This window comes from Solanum stenotomum, chromosome 10 (genome assembly GCF_019186545.1).
Source record: "Solanum stenotomum isolate F172 chromosome 10, ASM1918654v1, whole genome shotgun sequence".
Classification (NCBI taxonomy): domain Eukaryota; kingdom Viridiplantae; phylum Streptophyta; class Magnoliopsida; order Solanales; family Solanaceae; genus Solanum; species Solanum stenotomum.
In genome coordinates this window covers 54228522-54250208 of record NC_064291.1, presented here as the reverse complement: position 1 = coordinate 54250208, position 21687 = coordinate 54228522, and the positions used below count along the sequence as shown (strand labels likewise).

Sequence of the window (21687 nt, the reverse complement as noted above, 5' to 3'; positions counted from 1 at the left end):
TAAAAACACTTTTTCAAAAGTCTAGGCTGTTGGCTCGAGACTGTCTCTTCTCTATGGCAACATTAGGTTTATTTAATTTAAGTAATCCTTTAATTTACTACAAAACTCCACTTTTATGGAAGATATCAAAAATAATAATTTATCAATATCTGTTTCAAACCCGAATAAGGGAGGATGAGTGTCAAGGATCAATCGAAAACAAACTCTCTATACCATAAGGGGAGGGGGGTGATTGCGTACATCTTACCCCCTAAACTCTACTCGTAGGGTTACACTAATTTGTGAAGCATGAAGAGCAAAAAGAAGGAAAAGACCATTTATAGAAAATGATTTAAGTTACATGCATCAAAAGATAGGCTTAAGTTAAGATTCTACTCATGAGCGTAATAGTATTATTGTCTGGCCATGAGATCGAGCATATACTACAGTTGGCCATAGCCTGTGTGGAAGGGCTCTCGCTCAACAGGTCAAAAGTAGTGGTCATAAGGCTTTTTCTTTTTATTATCCTACACTGCCAGTGTAATGTAACAAATTATAACATCTTATCATATAAATATACCTGACTATATGAAAATTTCTTACACTATCAGTAGGCAAAACTTAAACTTTATAGAAAATTAGTAATATTATGGTGTTTAACATCAATTTTTTGGGTGCTAAGGGAAGTAACAAGTAGTCAAACTTGTTAGTGTGTATTTGGAGAGGTAACACATGCCTCTAAAAAGTTATGTACAAGGTCAACAAAATGGCCTGTGAAATCATAATAGCATTTGAAATAACTCAATTAACTTTGGGCCTCAAGGTATTATTAAAGGTACAGACACATCCCTATGCATTGACCTAAACTTGTGCTTAGGATTCTATCTTGCTTTCTATATAAAAATCCCAACCATTTTAATATTCACCTCTACTCTAAAAGAATGCAAGGTTTAAGACCAGTTGCCTCCACAACATAGGGACACATATATTGTGAAATTGTAAATTAGTGGGCAACAACAACTACGCCTCAGTCCCAAACTGATGGAAGTCGGCTATATGAATTGTCACTTCTACGTGTGAAGTGCCATATACATGTAAAATGGGATAGATACAGAGGATTCATACAGCCAAACCGTATTAATTTGAGAGTGAGGTATAGTTGATTGATAGTCTTGCAATGCCATACACTCGAGGATCGAGGCCAATAACAGAGACAAATGACAAATCACTATGCTGTTGTATTCATACAACCAAACTGCAGAGAGGTTGCAGTTTGCCATATATCAGCAACAGAGCAATGGTTAAGAAACTAGTCAAGCAGGTAATATGAGAAAATAATACAGTACATAAAGAAGAAGAGTGTTGAAGATTCCAGATATGATATTTGACAACAACAGTTCCTAGAAAGTCAATAATTGCCACCTTAAGATGTCTAAAAGGAGTTGTTTAAAGTATGTACAGCAATGCAACTAGAAAGGCTAAAGTCAAGAAAGTTTCTTGACAAACTCACCAGGCACCAAAAAGGCAGAATAATTGTCTTCCGGGGACAGCTCGATCCACACTGGCTTTCTTGCTAAAAGCTTTTTACTTCCTACCATGGAATAGACCAGTCTTATTCTACATTCTTTGTATCAACTATGTACGATGTGTTACAGTGTTCGTCATATAATGTTTCGTCTTCTGCAAAATCAATTAGCATTTTCAATGAACAAAGTTTCTGTTTAATGCAAACATCAGGAAAGACAGCAAGAAATCAAATGAAGTACCATGTAGATAAGGAAACTGGACGAGTGATGAAATTTGAGGAGGTAAACCAAACTCAAAGATCAATAATTCCTTTATTGCTCCTGTGATCTGTATATACGGAATGCAGCGACGCACATTGTTGCATTACCAAGAAATGTCAAAGCTGCTTGTAGAGCCACTAATACCTGAAACTCATGCATCAAATGCATGTCAATCAAAATCATAAAACAAGAATTGTGTAAGAATACTGGGAAATCTTTCAAATGGGAAAAAATGAATATAAACAAGGACAAGCTGCATGTGTATTGCCTTATGGTTTGAACAATCAGCTCTTGTAAATATACCGAAATCGGGTTAAATTATGAAAAGAAGAATTATATTCTCCTATTCCATCAAATGAGTGAAAGTGGGAGGCCAAATCAACAAAATCTTGGAAGCATTAAGCCGTTGCTTCCATTTGTTTTTTTCCCCAAACAGTTACTTTCAGATTAGTTGGTGGTTAGTTTTCAAGTTTATCACCTTTCGTATTACATCAATTGTCAAAGGTGTGTGTAACCAATAGTCTAAATTCAGGTTCACTTAAAAGATGTCCCTATACGAGGACAGGATGAGTTAAGGCTAAAGCAAACAAATAGAAACAAAGAGCTGGAAAGTAGTTTTTATAATGGAGAAATCCGTCTGGGGCCAAATCTTAGGACCAACCGCATCCTTGCAAGCTCAAGGATAATCGGTTTGCCCCTCTATCCTTCTCCACTTAAATATGAGGCTTAGTCCTGTGACCTAAGTCACAAGTCCCTCAACCTTTGTCACTTGAACTAAGTCCTGGGGGATGTAGTAGTTATGAGAGGTTATCATTGAATTTCTGGAAAGTATTAGTAGTTGATAATATATTATTTTTGCTTTTATTTTTAACCTCATAATATTCATGGCATATGGTAGAAATTCTTACCTTAAAGGAAATACTATAAGAATTGATCTACTTACCTCAAGGGACTCGGAGTTGTAAAAGAAATGCCATGTGCAGGCACAAAATGCTCCACCTAGCAAGGGCACCTAGATCAAAAAGTGGTACACATAAGCTGCTAAAAAACCAATAAGATGGTGCAAAAAGGAAGGTAATATATGATCAGGGAAAACACTGGGAAAAAGAAGAGAAACCAATACCAATAGCATGTGGTAACCTTTTAACCAAGACTCCGAAACCTCCAGAGCCTAGATATCATTTCATTTCTCCCAAAAGAGGAAATGGGATAAGAGTGTTATATCGTGTGACCACCTCATCTAAAAGCTTAAACTCTTAAACTATTAGAGAAGGGGATATGGGATGTATTGTTTCCAGAGCACTTCCCCATTAGCTTAAACAACAGAAGTTACATGTCAATTATGACGATTAAGGAAATTCACCGTAAAGGAGCCAAACTTCTTTTTGCTCACTGATGTAATTCCAGCATCCACTGGATGCGAACTTAATGAAACTTCTACTTTACCTGATAAAAAAAGTCAGTTATGACTGTTAATTCCTTTAAAGTTTTAGAGTACAAACTTGGAGCTGTTGGAAGCACCAGGAGGATCACAAGTAATTATCATTTCCCATCAGACATACTTTAGGAATTTAAAATGAGCCATCCATCCCTTAGTGCATCAAACTTCTCTATAGTTATATTTCTCTTATTTTATTCAAATTTTTATTAGATACATGGGAAAGTAAGTAATCACAAGGTGGATCTAAAATTTGAATTCAGTTCCTTTATAGACCTCAAGTTGATAGTAACTGGGTTCATAGCTCCGTCACTATGTTAGTTTCAAGAATTTCACCTAATTGACAATTTTCCATGACATATAACATGATTGATTGTGAGGCTACCTTACTTGCATCTCATTAAATAACTGTAAGGACTTCATTTTTTTTAAAGACTGGTCTACAATGCATCGGTTACCTAGTTACTTTAAAGAAAGCTCTAATTTTTTCAAAAGGAACTGACATGCATCAAGACACAGTTTCAGGTTCGATAACCACTTAACCATGTCCCCTGCTTGGAATATTTTTAATTTCCAATGGACTCTGTATATGTTCATCACCTATTACCACAGTTGATTTCAACAGCGATTTAGATGAATGTTCCAAAATTTCACAAAAAGAAAGGACAAAAGAGGCCAACTCCCACTCTCCCAGGTCACTGACTGTCCAGTTATCTGGTTCATCAGAAAGTGTTCCTACTCCACAAATGTCACGTTAAACAACATGGCTAAGCAAGTTCAAGAAAGTAGTTCTTCACAAAAAGAATAGAAGTTAAGAAGTGGAAAGAGAGGGTTAATTTCCTTCTTTCACTAGAGTATGACCAAGCATATTCAGCCTGAAGTTGAAAGAGAAGGTTAATTTCCTGTTTTCGCTAGAATATGATTGAGCACATTCAACCTTTAACTTAGGATGGAAATCTGGCGGCTCGATCTAGTTTGAGAGTTAACCATATTGTTAAGATACAAACACTTAGTATAACCTAATTTGTCGGTTCAAAACATACTACTCATCAAAAGACAAATATACTAATCATCAAAATATAGAAAATATGTGACACTAAAACTTTCTTGTAGCAACAATTTCACTACAGAAGAGCTTTTATATCCAGAGACTTAACTAGCTGCTCAAATAGCACACAATGGCCTCGACTAGTCCCTTCAATAATGTTTAAATCTATAGGGAAATAGTAATAGTATTTGTGTTTTGACAAACATACATGAAGTTTCAGTAAGCATGGAGAAAAAAATGTGAGCATCTCAAATGCCACCCCTTCCTCTGACTCGCCTAGCCCCTTCAATTATGTTTAAATCTATAGGGAAATAGTAATAGTATTTGTGTTTTGACAAACATCCATGAAGTTTCAGTAAGTATGGAGCAAAAATTGTGAGCATCTCAAATGCCACCCCTTCATCTGACTCACCTAGTCCCTTCAATTATGTTTAAATCTATAGGGAAATAGTAATAGTATTTGTGTTTTGACAAACATACATGAAGTTTCAGTAAGTATGGAGCAAAAAATGTGAGCATCTCAAATGTCACCCCTTCCTCCGACTCTTTCTTCAACTCGATAACCCCAAATTATTCCCTATACCGTCAAAGAGCCACCTCTCTTAACCTACATATCTGTACTATGGCTTTATAAATTATAGTTATGTGTAAGTGTATATACTGAGACAAACACATGAATATCCATGAATACATGCATGCCATTGACAATTTTAACAATAACCCACAAATAGTCTTAGCAACCAAATTTCATACTACTAGCACATTTATGGGGAGAAGTAACATAAATTGGAGAAAAGCCAGGAACTTTGCTGGTGAGAATTGAACCTGTGATTCTTTTTGTTACAACACCTTGGCCTAACCTTTTGTGGTGCCCTCATTGGCCAATTAATGGTACATACGGAACATTTTAGAGTAAAAAGCACAAAACTTAACCGAAGTTACGAGTTACGACTAAATGCATGTTATTGAATCAACATGCACTACATTACTCACCATGCCCCAAGAGAGTCCCTTCCAAGAATCATTTCCAGACTTCTCCCCATATTGCCAAACCAGAGCCATTGCAGTAACCCTATTAAACAAAGTATTAGAAGTCATTTCATTAAGCACAAAAAACATACTCCCTTGTCCTAATTTATTTTGCACTATTTTTCTTTTCTGTCAGTTCTAACTTGTACAGGTGCGTCTGGTTCAGAGGAGAACATGTTTTCCAATTTTTACATGTTTAGTTGGTCAAAATTTTTGGAAAATGTTTCTCTAGGAAAATACGTTCTTGAACTTCGGTAGAACTAGAAGTAGGAAAAACAAGTTCTATGAGTAGCATTCGACACAGATGGTCTCCTCCCCACTCTCCAACAATGGCAAAGTTAGGACTTTTGTTAAGAATGTTCCAAATTGAATATGTACATGTATAAAAGATAATATTTGACTAATTTTCCGGCAATGTGACCACCCTTTGGTATACCTAGCTCCACCCATGCCCTCCAACACACTTCACCCTCGCCTCCACCTCCCCACCCCCACCCCTATAGTGTTTGGCTGTTTGCCTTAGATTATACTCCCTCCGTCCCTTTTTAGTTGTCCACTTTAGAAATGGCACACAGATTAAGACAACAATGATTAGCACAGTGAAGTTACAATTTTACCCTTATGACAACTTTTCACTTCAAAATTACAACCACTTATTTGAATTAAAGTGAAATAAATTGGAGGGAAACAACATACACTTTTACAATTTTCAAGAAGTGTAAATAAGGGTATAATAGGAAAAAATTTGTTGTCCTTTCTTGATTTGTCAAAATGGACAACTAAATAGGGACAACTAAAAAAGGAAATATGGACAAGTAAATAGGGACGGAGGGAGTATATGAAACTTTTTAAAAATGTAATATTTTTCTGCTTACATACCAAAGTCCAAACACCAGAAAATAAGCAAGAAAACTGTCAGATATCAAACACACCTAAGGGTCATTTGGTACAAGGGATAAGGGATAATCAGCATTTGGTTAGGGGTATTTAGTCCCGAACTTATTTATTCCAACATTCACACTACAATGACGGGATAAGTTATCACATATATACCCAATCCATGGAATAACTTTGTCTATCCATCCCCATACCAAAAAAAAACCTAAAGTTGCATTCTTTCTGCTACTCATGCTAAATAAATTGAAAAACAAACAAACTAGAACTTAGAAACAATGGTGTATTGCAGAGTAAATACCATTCAACAACACTGGAAACATGAATAGCCCAAGTGGGTAAGGAGAGAGCATTAGAGGGTTCATTAAACTGTAAAGAAGAACCCATTATAGCTATTTCAGAAGCAGATGCTGTAGCAGGTCCCACCATGAATGTGGCCAAAGCAATTCCAGTGACCCCCAAAATTGTAGCTGCATTTTTCAAGCTCTGAGATGAGCTGCATTCAATGGGTGATGAAAATTGACAACTTTGCTTTGCAAAATGGAGAAATTGGGTTCTGTTTGTTTGGGGTAAAAGGGGCAATTTTGGGATAGAAATTAGTGTAGAAACTGCCATAGCTGGTTGTTGGAGTTGCAAGTGGAGAAGAACCGAAGATGGTATAGATAAGTCATAAATCAAAGAAATTGTTAATTGTAAATTTATTTGATATTATTATTATTTGAATTCAAATATTTACCATCGTGATGATGCGAATTAAATTGTTTCTCTCTTAATAGTTTCGAGTAATAGATTTTTTTTTTGGATGATTCTCCCAATTCTTAAATAAGTCCTATGTGAGTGAATCCAAAATTGTAACGATTGAAAAAAGGTCAAATATTTAAGTATTTGGGAATTATTAGAAAACATGAATATCTATTATAGTAATTTTTAATTTTGTAAACATTATTTAGTGAAATTAAGGCATTCACGTATGAAATTGACATGAATTGAACAACTTATAAGTACAATCAACTTAAGCTGATTTGCCACTCATTTTTTCAGTATTCAAGATTCCAACAAATTCAGAAATATCATCAATCTTTATCGAAGGAGAAAAAAATAAAAATAATCTCTTATATTTGTGATATTTCAAATACTCAACTAGTAGATATTTAACAAACTTTAATTTCTTAGATTTAAGTTTTAAAAAAAAATAATTTTCACATTAGAGTTCGAATTGGGATGGTGAATTCAGATATTTTAAAATTATCATTAAGATTATAATTTTTAAATTAATTTATCCTTTCTAAGAGGTGAAGTAAAACAATACATAATTTAATGAAATAAAATGAGATATTTAGAATTAAGTAAATAAATTTATACCTTTAATTAAATAAAAATTCAATCTTAAATTTTATGACTGATATTTCACCTTTTATCTTATGAATCAAACGATATAAAAATCCATTTAATCCAAGGCTTTCAATATCAATAGTCCCCTCATGTTTTCCTTGGGTTGGTTTGCCAATTAAGAGAGAGAAAAGGAAATATAAATAGACAACTAATTTTGTTGCCATTTATTCTCTTTGTGTTTTTTTACACCATAATAATTTAAAGTGTGTTTGTTATTGCCAGATTATTCCCTTCCAAATATATTCCTTTCCATAATTATCGCCAATAATTCATCCACCTTTTTTATGTCAAGTATCATTAAATTGAAAAATAAGAATAATAATTCACTCATTTTTAATTGCACTCCCTATCTTTCATAGCCTTAAAAATATAAAAAAGATTCTTAAATCTTATACTCCTAGCTTTGAATTATATATATATAAGTTTTTTTTTTATCTTAATCAACTAGTTAAGATTTCAATTTTTTTACTAAATATCATGTCATTTTATAATAATAAATGAAAAAAGTAAAACAAAAATTAAAATATGTTGTGTTATTAACTATAGGAAGGAATAACTTATCTCAAAGTAGTAGTCAGACCAATTAACTTTCCCAATCAGCATGTTTAATCGATCTTGTAAGATCGACTAAATTAAAAGGGTTAATTTAGTCTAAAGTTATCAAAAAATTGTTTACTTAATCGAAAAAAGCTTTTACTAGAATGTCTAGATTACCCCTTCCCCTATTTTCAAAGTAATATAACAGTACTTTATTATAATTAATTAATTAATGTATATTAGTATAATCTTATCAAATTACCTAATTATTCCTGCCGTATGCTTTTCTGTCACTCTGGCCCACCAAATTCAGCTTTTCCATACGTGTCAACTTCTCATTTGATCTTATATGAGTATTGGGCACAATTTCCAATAAACTTCACACTTATCCAATTAAAATTACAACTCCTATATTGAGTTTTGACCGAGATTTTACGAATGAGATTTTTAATTTTTTAAAATAAAATTTATATATTTATAAACTATATAAAAAGTACTACAAATCACAATAATTGACAAATCAAAATGTTTAAAAGGGAAAAAGAACAAATATACCTCTGAACTTTCATAAATGACATCTAAATACCCCTTGTTATACTTTTTGAACGATAATGCCCCTACCGTCTAATTTTTAGAGCATGTATACCCTTTAGACTAACGGAGGGACACATGTCACGATCTTAACAACCTATCAAAAATTTATTTAATTTTTATTTCCAATTAAATAATCTGACCCGAATAATTAAAAATTCACCCAAAAAAATCTCATTTTTCCATTATTCTCTAGCTCTAGCAACCATACACCCCAAGAACCAATTACCGAACACCACTACCACAACTCAATCTTCTTTGGCGAAGCTCCATGTACAAAATCACCTTTAATTGCTATCGAACTCAACCTCCCTTGCTCTAGCGACGCTCCAGCAAAATCAATGAGGCAGCGACCCTTCATCAACCATGAAACCTGACCGCCACTCACCCATCTCTCCCTTACTGTTGCTCTAACAATTTCGACGAATCGATCCAGCGAACTCCGACAAATCAAACCCGAGGAAAAGTTATTCAGTCCAAAAACCGTTTTTCCCCACAACACTGTGCCTCCTCCCTTTGCAACCACTACCAATATTATTTTCCTATTTGATTGAAGACCCCTCACCTTTAGCTTGGGTCTCCAAATTGCTACCTCCCTATATAACAGTTCACATAAACTGCTCATGTTATCTCCTGCTCATGAGAACATGAACACTTGCATTGTTTCATCAAAATCAATTACTACACACTGATCTGTGCGCTTTCCATCTATCGCTTCCTTGTTTCACCATTAGTTGGGTCTTAAATTATTTGGGATTTATTTGGGTGAGTTTTTAAATATCCGGGTAGGATGATTTAATTGAAAATAAATAATAAATAATTTTTTAATAGGTTGTTAAGATTTTGACACGTGTCCCTCCGTTAGTCCAAAGGGTATACATGTTCTAAAAATTAGACGGTAGGGGCACTAACATTCTAAAAGTATAACGAGAGGTATTTGGATACCATTGATGAAAGTTCGGGGGTATATTTGTCCTTTTTTCCTATTTAAAAGATATATAAAAAAATTATGATCAAAGATAGACTTGTTTGAATCTCGAAATTCAAAAAGTGTAACATAAATTGAGACAAAGGGAGTAGTAAACATTCTATTAGTCCACTTTTATTTGTCATGTTGTGCTATTCGAAAGTCAATTTGACTAATTTTCAAGTTAAATTAGATTACATTAATTCGATATTTTAAACACAAAAGTTTAGATATTTAAAAACTATACGAAAAGTACTATAATTTTTTTTTTTCATATTAGTATGATGAAAAAATTACATCGTAAAATATCAATCAATTTTTATAGTTTAATTCAAAAAAAGAAAATTATAACTATTAAAAGTGAACGGAGATAGTATGATCATAAAAAAAATACGATACACTGAATATAATTAATTTTTTTTAAAACTAGAGGATTCAATTTTGAGGGTTTAGCAAGAAAAAATTCTTAATACAAAATACTTCTTACGGATGGGTATGTATATGAATCCAAATAAGTCGGTTTGCGATATGAATAATGAATACCAAATAAAAAAAACATAAAAAGTATTTAAAACTCTACACGAAATTCCAGTCGTAGCGGTGACGCCACGACAAAAAGAAAATAATAATAAAAAAAACAGAAGTCACTTCACCTTTCTTAAAGCCCGATGGGCCCATGTGTGGGGCCCATTACAATAAAGCCCAAACCCAAACTTCCCGTTAAGCACACTTGTATCTTTGCTGTCACGCATAAACGATCGACATTATGCCACGTGTCCTATACCACCGGCTACGCGGCATTACGTTAGGTCACACGTGTCAGTATCATTCTCTTATACGACGTCGTTAAGTCATAAGTGTAGCTTAAACCTTAAAGCAAGTGATAAGTAGCATTTTTAGGATTATACGAATATATTACTAATATTAATAGCAAGTTGGTAGGGTCCACCATCAAATGCTATTTTTTTAAGTGAAAAAAATAATGGAAGTCAAAAAGAAGTAAAGCAAATGACGATCTTGCCCCTTGATGAGTTCATGTGAAATGCCTCAAAGTAGTAAATAGATATTGGTATCAGACAAATAACATGAGGAGTTTATTACGTGAGTAAATTCCCATATAACGTCATGTCTTGATCGATAAGAGAAACAAAATACTCATTCTTCTAGTAGAGACAAATGTACAAACGATAAATATAAACATCACACATCTAATGTCTACCTAGTACCTACCATTTAGGTGGCACCAACAAGATTTAATAAGAAACACGACTGCTCCAATCCGCTACATTACGATCTCATGAACTGAACTTCATTACAATATATCATATGAGCACTGAACTCGAGATTGTCAAAATATAAAAGTTTTGGTTAAGGGCAATATTGTCATTTCCTTGAAAGAACGGGCAAAAGCTGACAATGGAGTAGTAATAATAGTTATTTTTTTAAACAGAATTAAACAAAAATATCGGTTGTTGTAAATTAATAAATAAATAAAAAATCGGTTGATTAAAATAATATATTAAACCCTTTTTATTTTTTTTGTGTATTCGTTACTAGTACATTATTGATTGCTTCTCTTCTCATCGACCATTTTCTCTTCTTCATCATCATTCACTCATCACACAGCATCCAATTTATCTGTTTAATCTTTGTATGTAATGTGTATGTAGACAGAAATGTTCAAAATTCTTCTCAATTCCCTCACTTTTTTGGCTTCTTACCATCTTTATTAGGGCTTAAATTACTTTTTTCCAAAAGGGGTTGAGCTATTCTATACGTTTAACGGTTATTTAGGGTAAAACCCATCTGGGTTTTGGATTTTGATTGGAATTGTAAACAAATTCTTGATTAATTAGGGAAAACCCATCTGGGTTTTTTTGGATTTTTATAATTTGGAATTGGATTGCTGATTTTGTGTGGTGATGACTTTTGCTGGGAACGATGAGGAGGAAGGGTTAGTGGTGGTGATGCCAGCGCCGTTGTTGGGGTTGGCGAAGGAAGATCTGAAGGGTGATTATGTGAAATTAGGTGGTGATGATTTGGGGGAGGATAATCGTTTTGTTGCGGGTTGTATGAGTGCTTCGTCTTCTGAGCTTAGCTATGAAAGGAATAGCAGATGTTGGTCTCTTTGGTGGTGGGCTAAGCTGGTACTTGTTCTTATTTTTGTGGGAGTATTGGCTGCTGTGTTTCTCAAATGGGTTGGACCCTTCTTCATGGATAAGGTCTGTTTGAGCAAGATTTTTGTTTTTTCTTGTAAAAAGATGATCTTTTTTTGGGAATGTATGTCCAATTAAATTATATAATGTATTTGTTGCATGTGAGGAAGTGGAATTCTTTATAGCTGCTAGTGAATATTTGAGAGAGCACTTCATTTTAGCTTTTTTGCTTGCTCTATAAGTGCATTCATTCATGCTTTTAACAGATAGGAGATTGATAAATTTGAGTGTGAGTTTATTGATGCTTCAGCAAAACTGGAGATTGTAATGTGTGATAGTCTTTCATCAACAACTAGTCTTTATTCTGTTAAAGGCTCCTGATTTTGGCTTATGGAGGAAGTCTGAGCTACTTAAACCGATCCCATTAGTATATGCTGATTTTGTGAAGTGACTTGGATTTTGAGTACTTACTAAACTTAGTACCTTAGGTGGAAGAGTTGTTGTGAAGCTGCAGCTGAGCTCAATGCTGCTAACTTAATAATTTTAGGAGTCACAGAGTTAACCATTCATTTAGCGTTGGAATGAAATTGACCTGAATAAGATGGGATGCTTATGGAGTACTAAGGGTAGTTTATTAATGGATTGACTGCTAACACCATTCATCATACTATTTTGGTATTTCTATCTGGTGATTCTAATTTTTCCACACATGTTGTAATGCAGATCACAATGGTTTTATGATTCTGAATCATATCAATCTCTGACTGTTGTTTTTCATATTTCAGGAGATTATTCCAATACTGAATTGGGAAACCAGGACATTCAGTACTCCAGTACTAGCAGTTCTAGTTTATGCTTCTGTGGCACTATTCCCCACCCTGCTTTTACCGTCCACTCCCTCCATGTGGGTAGCTGGGATGACGTTCGGATATGGTTTTGGTTTTCTACTAATCATTGCAGCAGTTCCTATTGGTGTATCTCTTCCTTATTTCATAGGTCATCTTTTCCATCACAAAATCCAAGTATGTACTTAATTACTTTTCACCATCTGATTGCACTGTTCATTTTGATTATTGACTTAAATAAATAAACACTCTTTCTGTTTTCTCCTGTAGAGCTTGATAGAAAGAAATCCGAAGAATGCTTCTGTTATAAGACTAGCTGGTGAAGGGAATTGGTTTAATCAGGCCCGAGCTGTCACATTAATCAGGATTTCCCCTTTCCCGTACATAGTCTTTAATTACTGTGCAATGGCAACCGGTGTCAAGTACGGTCCTTATTTGCTGGGGACACTCATTGGCATGGTTCCAGAAATATTTGTTACAATTTACACGTAAGAATTCTCTTTCGTTTCTTGTGTATGAAAATTGACTTGCTGGGTGTATTTCTTGTGACAGCAATATCTGTTGATGAATTACCTATTAGGGGTGGGCAGTTCCTGCTCTCCATTCCTCTATGTCTGCATCCCTCCCTCTCCTCAAACCTCTGGTTTCTAAAGATTATAATGCAACCTTTGTGGGATTACACTCTACCCTCCTCCAACCGCACTTGCATTGTGTATGTTGTTGTTGTGGGTGCACTAAAAAAGATAAGGGATAATAATCTACTTCTCAGTGAGTAAAAATCTTCTCTATTCCATCAAAAGCTATCATATTTCTCCCCATGGTCCACTTAAGTGCCATGAGAGCAACATCCCACGTCCTACAGATCTCTTCCATCTTTTAATTAGCCATCTGAACATGGCTTCTTTAACCGTGCCTGGCATTATGACTCGACCAAACCCTAACAGTGTTTCCATCAGAAGCGAGACACTATCCAGCAATCTAGAAGTAGGTGGTTCATATCTTCTCCTGAGCTTTTAAACCTGATGCACCAACTGAAGTGTAATCTTCCTCTTTTTCAAATTCTCAGCCGTTAATATCATCTTCTCACAACTAGCCGATTCGGAAAGGGATAATATGTATGTCGGTATAAAGGTTAATTGTTCTTCTCCAAGTTATGTTATGATCCTGGTTAATGTTTGAGGTGTTTTGAAGTACAAAAGCAATTTGGTTGATGTGTCAGCATAACTTTGTTCAATGCTGGTGGAAAAGTTCTTTAGCTCTCCTTTCCTCTCTTCCCCTTGCCATGCTTCTGGTTGCCTATAATTTTGAACTTAGATGCACAACCTGACATTTTTTTTCGAACTTAGTTAAATATGCTCTCTATAAGTGAAGGTCATTGCAGGATATTTGAGAAACCTTATTCTCAAATGCAGAAAAAGCTATTTTTTCTTGCTTCCTTGTCCTATTATATTATCTCTGTTTTGGGGGGACTCAGTATTGTGCAATGCTACACTAAGATTTCATTCTTTCAGCTAAGTAACTGTCATGCTCTTGCTGTTGTATTTCTCTGACACAGAATTAATTAATTGTGGACAATATTTAAACTTTTATGTATCAAACATGAACAAAATAGGTTTATAGCACCTGGAGACAAGCATAAATCATTAAGTTATATCTCAAGAAAAGTTATTGTGGAATTCACTTGATAGTAAAATATAGTATAGTAATAAGATTTGTGCTTCATGGCCGAAGCTAAAGTTTATACGTCTAATTTAAACACTTGATAGTGATTTCAAAACCCATAAAACTCTTCACCAATAGTTATATGAAAGGAGTCGAGGACTCGCATTAACAATAATGCTTCTTCATTTCAACTATTATATTTGCACTAGTTACATACTTAAAGTGGGAAGGCAAAGAAGTAACTTGTGACTCGGAATCATTTGGCTTACCTATTCTATTAAATAACTAGGAATTTCTGTTTTTACTAGTTAATTTCTTTCAAGGTAATTGTAGTCCACGATTACGTGCTTTTAGGAAGAAAAAGAACAGCAATCGATTTGTGTCTTCTCCTGATTTTTCTTATTTATGGTTGTTGATTCTATTTTCATATTTCTAATTGCACAAGTTTTATTGCCTTCAATGTTTAGTACTCTGCTTGTCTGTGATTATTTGGGTTTTGGTTCCTTTTGCACTGTTGTTTTGGAGGACCGTTGTGGCAGGAGTGCCATTGGATCGGAAGGGTTCCATGGTTCATTCTCCGGGGAGAATGCAAACTGAACACAAAGCAAGCTTTTTCCTAGTTTTAGGAGGGTTTCATTTGGTGTATGCTGCCTGCCACATTCTGACAGATGTTTACTTTTCATTATTAAAACTTCCTCTCGTCTGGTTTTATTCTATTAAAATAGTGTCCTGTTTACTGATTAAGAAAACTTCAACCTGCTGAATACCTTTACTTCCAACTTTCTCTGCAGTGGCATCCTGATAAAGACTCTTGCAAATGCCTCGCAAGAGCAACGTTTTTTATCAGCTCCACAGATTATTCTTAATGTTCTTGGATTTAGTTTCACGTTTGTTACAACGGTGCTGATCACTGTATATGCAAAAAGGCGGCTCAAGGAACTACAGAGAGATGAGGAGCTGTTGCTACAGTGAGTTTCTGCTTTGTTATTTGTGTCTGGACAGGTGAAAGAAACGAAGTAAAGGGGATCTCAGAGATTCTTTAATGACCGAGAAGGTCATTTGCATCCATCGAGAATCTTTATCGCTGTATAGGATATTATCTGCACATCACCTTATAGCGGAGATCAATCGACAATCATTTGTCACTTTGGTTTTATTTACTGCACAGATCGCGCACCACTGCAAGGATATGGTTCAAAAGCAGGAGACTAACATACCTGACATACACGGAGGGAGCAATCACTGCACTCATTCAAGGGTTTTGTCTCATATTGTTGAGACCATGATTGTACATAATTGAATAACCCAATTATGGGTAAAACTGAATTAGGTCCGAGTATTTGAAGAATGAGTGCTTGAGAGTGACAGACATATAAATATGCTTTGATTAAACATTGTTACTTTCTGTAGATAATGAGGAAAGTTTTGGTCTTACCACCTTGTTTACTTGCAGCATATAGTTGTACTGTTTGTTAAGACTATAGAATTAGTGGCTTTCTATGTTAAACCATTTTCAACTCTTTTAAGTGTTTAGTGAAAATGCATATTTTTATTCAACTGCATCTTGTTTTAACTTTAATTCTAAATCTAATACTCTCACTGATACTTGAAAGAGTTGAAAACAAATAGTAAAATTTATGAAGGAGCATATGTTTGGATTTTAATAGAATAAGTTCGAATTGGTTGAAGTTGAATATAAAATATGCATCATCAACTAAAAGAAGAAAATTACACTAAAGTTATCAGAAAATTAGATTTTAGGACACTTGTTTAAGTTCATAAAGGGATTGATGGACCTATTCAAGCGGCAAACTGAGTTCTCTCTCTGTTGAAATTATTCGCGAAGGGACCTACACCATGTATATATTTTTTTTACATATTGAGAGGTTACGCTCTCACTCACTATATCACCTACAGTCCTCCGCGGACCACGATGTATCTGTATTACAATCAGAAAGTCACATTTCAGATCATGGTGCACCTAGAATTTCGTAGAAAGTCGCATTTCAAATCACGATGCACTTAATATTCCATGTTTCTATGGGTTTAAGCAAAATTATTGATGAATGAGCTACAACATGTATACTTTTCTTTTTTTCACATAGTGAGGTTTTACCCTCTAACTCACTATAACACCCTTTCACACCGTACCTGTATTACAATCAGAAAGTCACATTTCAGATTACGGTGCAGCTAGAGTTCCATGTTTCTTATGGGCTTAAGCGAGTCCGACCTATAAACATAATGAGTTGGATTGGCTTAAGCCCAGCTAATATTATATAAGCCAAACTTGCTTAAGCCCATATTACATGAAAAAAGGCTAAGGTAACGTAACGCTGTCGTTTCTTATCATCTTCTCAACCAGAAAGGTCCAATTTTCAACCCATTTTCTCAAATTGGAGCTGAGTTTTATATAAAAAATGGCTGTTCAAGCTCTCTCTACAGTTGCAGCAACTTCTAAGAGCATCAACCAGCTGAATTGCAGAGGACCCGATTCGTTTCTCTGGACCAAAAACCCATTGGAACCGAAAAATCTGCAGTGTCAATGGCTTGGTACTCCAATCAAATTTTCTCTTCAGTCCAAGAATTTTAAACAATTTCTTTCAAAACAGTGCACCATTAGAGCAAATGTCTCCTTCGTCCTTCCCCGTGGGTCAGTTCTCACACTTGTCCCTTATTTATCCTTGCAGTTTTTTTCCATTTTAAAAGTGTTTTTATGGACCCGAATGGATATAGAGAACTCATATAGCTGATCCCAATTGTTTTGGGCTTGATTGATTGTATTATTTCTGGGTTAATCGAAATTTTAGCTTCTAAGCTATAAAGATGACAGCTTTGTTTCATTTTGTTATTGCAGGAAGCCGGAGCCTACAGTACCTATAGAAAAAATTCCTAAGTGAGTGTTTTTCTTTTATTTCTTGTTTTATTTGTTTTGTTGCACAAGAAAAGGAGGAGGAGAGTTTTGGGATATTTGTTGTTGTTCATTAGTTGGTATTTCAATGTGTTTTGAGGTATCTTTGATTGGGTGAGTGAAATTTTAGATGGTCGGCGAAGGCGGTAAAATCATTTACCATGGCTGAACTGGAAGCAAGAAAACTTAAATATGCTACTACTGGAACAGAAGCTCTTATCCTGGGGATGTTGATTGAAGGTTTGTTGTTTCTTTCACTTTGCTAAGAAATTTTTTGTTGTTTTTGGTAGATATATATGTTTGATCCTGCAAACGTGATGGAACTCTTACTGCTTTGTTACTCGTGATGCTAATAACTTAAACTAGCATTTGAATAAACAATAGACAGATGATAATTTCTTGGTGCGAGCATTCTTTAATGTAAGAATGTGGCTTAACAATGGAGTTTTTGCTAGAGATATTAATGAGAAGAGTTGTTTCACGTTTTGCATATATAGAACACATCTTTACTCTTGTCAAATCTGAAAACTTACTGAACTTACCCAACATAATGTAGTTACCAAAGCCATTTTACATTGCTACTAAAACATTGTTATATGTACATAGTTTTTCAATACGTGAAAGAATTAGGTTAGGGTGAGAGGCTCTTGGGTTGAACTATATGTGCTGTGGCTGGCTTCTGATGTTAGTTGCTCTTTAGAGGACCCTAAAGTAAATTGACCGGTATATGAAACAGTAGTTGCAACTTCATTGGAAAGAATTTTTCTACACTTCAGTTTATATTTGGAACAACGTGGCACACAAAAGTCGGTACACAACACTTGTAAGTTGATGGGAAATGTCATTTTGTTGACTTTAGCTTATGTGTATTAGGAACTCTCTGCACCAAGAACATCATTTCGATATATAGACCAAAACAACTGTTAGAGATTTTGACTGCATATCTGTATTATTTGAGAGATAAAAGAAGAAAAAAGATAGTTTACTTTTAGAACAGGTCATTCAATAGTATGTTGGCATACTAAAGACCTTGTATGTAGATTCTGTTTATATCTCTAACTTACACTTCCCCCGTGATTTAAGCTGCTTTAATCATTTTGGTGAAATAGCTTGCATGAATACTGGTTCTGCTACTTGAAGTGAGTCATATTAGAGCATTTATTTCATTCCGACATCGCAGGGACGAATTTTGCTTCAAAATATTTGAGGGCAAACAGTATTACTCTCTTGAAATTTCGTGAAGAAACTATCAAAATAGTTGGAAAAGGGGACTTCTACTATTGCAGTCCCAAGGAACCTCCTTTGACTGAAGATGCGCAAAAGGCTCTTGATTGGGCCTTTGATGAAAAACTCAAATCCGGTATGTATATCCCACTCAATTTTACACACACACATGTTGTTGGATTGATGCATCTCTCTGCCGTCACAAGTATCTCTAAAATTCCTGTTTGAACCATGGAAAATATTTAAATGCATCACGCGGAGGAATGATCTTTGACTTCACAAGATCTACCAGCATGAAGGTGCTTGCAGAAGCAAATTTGAATTTCAAGTGCTTGCTTGGTTGTACCGGTTTTAGGAGTATAACTGTGTCACTTAGCCAAACATTCTATACCTCAAACTTGTCCATACATGGCCGTGGTCCGTGGTCATATATGGTCATGTATTGCATCAGTCCAATTAAATCGGATGGCAACTTCCTCGGCTTGTATGGTTCCTACCTACTTATGTTGTGGCTAACTTGGTCCAAATCCAAAACAGAAACTTTTTCAGACTACAATCAAGTTAAAGTAATCTAGTATGGTTTTAAAAGCTTGCTCATGAGAGGAAAAATTGCCATCAGAGTTTTATCACTTTCTGTTTTGGGATATCTCAAACATGTGTTTGCTTAGATTCTCCAAAAATGATGCCTCACCCGTGTCAGATCCTTCAAAAATGCACTACTTTTGAAGGATCCGACACGCACCTGTCAATATGTTTGGAGAGTCCTAGCAACAGTCTCAAACAATTCAATTGATATTTCCTCATGCAACTTTCATAGTTTCAATTATTCAAATTCATATAGCTACTCAAAATTTAGATCTATCAACTTAGTTTTCCGATGTTACTTCATATATATATTTTTTTTTGGCTGATATATATGTCATTACTATTTGAACCCTGTATAAATCAGATGGTCTCACATATAAAAACGGATTAGTTTTGTGAAGATCTGACCCTTTAGCCTAACTCAATCCAAAAGCTAGCTCACGAGGGGATGTTTTGGATTCTATAATATCTGAATCTCTTTCCAATAATTATTTTAATTAAGCACTTCTTATATGCTTCTCATCTTGATCTCTTGAATAATGTTCCTTTTATCCTCAAAACACCTAGCGTTTCTCTCTCTGGAATAGCAAAGAGATTAAATATGCTACTCATATGGTCAAATGAAACCATGTGATAGAAAACATCATCACTTCAAGATCAACTGGTTTATTTGTTTTGGGGAGAAGAGACTGGAAATGTTCTTGATTATCGGTATTATTGGAAATGCAGGTGACAGTGGGGAGATTACAACTACTCATGTGCTCCTTGGAGTGTGGTCACAACAAGGATCACCAGGTTATAAGGTATTGGCTGCACTGGGCTTTAATGATGAAAAAGCTAAAGAATTGGAGAATGTAATTTCAGATCCTGGATTTGTTGATGATTAAGAGGATGATTTTGCTTTAATGTATTCCTTAAACCTAAACTGAAGTTCCAAATTTGCAATCAGATTAGTCAGTTATCGCGATTTTGTTCTTTCTTTTCGTACTAGATTTCTTTCGTTTTTGGAGGATTCATCCTTCTCAGAGGTCTTTGCACATATGATCAAAACCTCTTTGCTGTTTGTTTAATGGGGTGAATGATATTTTATTATTAACATTCAAGTCCTTCAATCCTAAATGCCCGCGGACTAGATCGAGTTGGGTCAGTCCACTAGTAGGACTAGTCTCTCGACTTTGTTATTTAGAGCTGATATATCCCTTGTTATGAAAGTTACTCATATATACCCATATAAATGGCTCACAAGTCACATATATCCTACTGTTACATAAGGAGCTCATATATACCCTTCATCTAACAGAAGTGATATTTTTGACTTTTACTTAATTTTAAAAATCATCTAGGGTATATCTAATCCTTCTAGAAAAGTTTAAGGTATATTTTAATCCTTTTCATACATAAATTATTTTTTGACTTTTTTGATTATCATTATTTGAGTTTCTTATTCTTATTTTATTTTTTCTTTCATTCTTTTGTATAAAGAAAAAAATTTAAAACTAATTTTTTTTGTGGTCATAGTATAATTTAGTTTTTGTATTTGTAAAATAAAATAAAATTGAGGCATCTATATTAAATTTTACAAGAAAATTAGTGAAACATAAATAAATTTGACCATCAAAATAATAAATCTAAATTAGTCGTTGAAACAAAAAAGTTTTAAAAAAAACCGTGTGAGGAGGATCAAATATATCCCATATGGATTATATTTTTTTTAAAAATAATTAAAAAATTAAATTAAAATTAATTTTTTTACACTTCCGTTAGAGGAAAAGAGTATATGTGAGTCATTTGTATAACAGTAGGGATATATATGAGTCACTTTCATAACGAGGAGTGTATCAACACCAAATAGCAAAGTTGAGGGGTATATCAGCTCCCCTATCCTTTGGAAGTAATTCGATTCTTCTGTAAACAAGATATTAATTACTCTTTTCCAAATCGTGAAGACTCCATTACACATTCGAGTATTTATATTTAGTGATTCGAAGGTTTCTTTTATAAGTTTCAATAATAAGAATTTTGTTTAATTTAATACAAATATAAGAAGAATTGTCTATTTTGTACACTATTTTCTCATGGTTTCTTGGGCTACTAGTAAGTTACAAATAGAATTCAAGATTTGTAAGCAATGAAGTGGGCCTTCTTGAATAGAATAGGGACAGAATGAACATTGCGCCCTATGTGGAGAGAAATCGAATAAAATTCACAAATAGCCACTTTTCAAGTTATCGTAATTAAAATATAGCTACTCGTAGAGTTTCACCTCTTTAAAATTCCAAAATTAATGGTTATTTTTCAAAAAAAAAAATCCAAAAAGTGGCTATTTCTACTAAGTCAAAATGATGGGAATAAATGAGTTTGTCCATTTTGAGCTAAAAATCACTAACAAATTCAATGTTGCTCTACTCCCAACTCACTACAAAACTAAGAAAGATAGATAGCTAACTGCAAAATACCAACAATTTTTGTTAGCATTTACTGATACAATTTATTGTTGCAACTAGAAGATCCACTTCCCAACTTATTCTTCCTCAAATAGTAAGTCTCTAAGTTGGTCAAGATTTTTACTCCCTCCGTCCCTATTTACTTGTCAAATACTCCCTCTGTCTCTAATTACTTGTCCACTTTTCCTTTTATAGTTG

At 34.3% G+C, this 21687-nt stretch overlaps 3 protein-coding genes across 5 annotated transcripts; 2 read left to right on the top strand and 1 right to left on the bottom strand.

Moving 5' to 3' along the window:
• Positions 1 to 1306: 1306 nt before the first annotated feature.
• LOC125842683 (uncharacterized) lies at positions 1307 to 6854 on the bottom strand. 2 transcript variants are annotated; one of them, XM_049522010.1, is made up of 5 exons: positions 6477 to 6854; positions 5246 to 5324; positions 2710 to 2778; positions 1746 to 1910; positions 1307 to 1659 (listed from the first exon to the last, which is right to left on the bottom strand). In XM_049522010.1, the coding sequence occupies exons 1-4, from the start codon at positions 6788 to 6790 to the stop codon at positions 1818 to 1820; spliced, it is 555 nt and encodes a 184-aa protein (XP_049377967.1). In that variant the 5' UTR covers positions 6791 to 6854; the 3' UTR covers positions 1307 to 1659; positions 1746 to 1817. The 2 variants fall into 2 exon arrangements, with proteins under 2 accessions (XP_049377967.1, XP_049377968.1); XM_049522011.1 differs by having other exon boundaries at positions 1307 to 1570; positions 6477 to 6850.
• A 4366-nt stretch (positions 6855 to 11220) lies between these two features.
• On the top strand, positions 11221 to 15754 carry LOC125841809 (uncharacterized). Of its 2 annotated transcripts, none has more exons than XR_007443826.1 (4): positions 11221 to 11884; positions 12604 to 12840; positions 12934 to 14275; positions 14312 to 15556. XR_007443826.1 is itself a non-coding variant. In XM_049520980.1 (4 exons), exons 1-4 carry the CDS (start codon positions 11585 to 11587, stop codon positions 15295 to 15297), a joined length of 936 nt encoding a protein of 311 aa, XP_049376937.1. In that variant the 5' UTR covers positions 11221 to 11584; the 3' UTR covers positions 15298 to 15754. The 2 variants fall into 2 exon arrangements, 1 of the variants encoding a protein (XP_049376937.1); XM_049520980.1 differs by having other exon boundaries at positions 12934 to 13151; positions 15117 to 15754.
• An 885-nt stretch (positions 15755 to 16639) lies between these two features.
• LOC125842458 (ATP-dependent Clp protease ATP-binding subunit CLPT2, chloroplastic-like) lies at positions 16640 to 20012 on the top strand. Its single transcript, XM_049521753.1, has 5 exons — positions 16640 to 16978; positions 17183 to 17221; positions 17367 to 17476; positions 18417 to 18596; positions 19775 to 20012. The coding sequence occupies exons 1-5, from the start codon at positions 16746 to 16748 to the stop codon at positions 19930 to 19932; spliced, it is 720 nt and encodes a 239-aa protein (XP_049377710.1). The 5' UTR covers positions 16640 to 16745; the 3' UTR covers positions 19933 to 20012.
• Positions 20013 to 21687: the final 1675 nt, after the last annotated feature.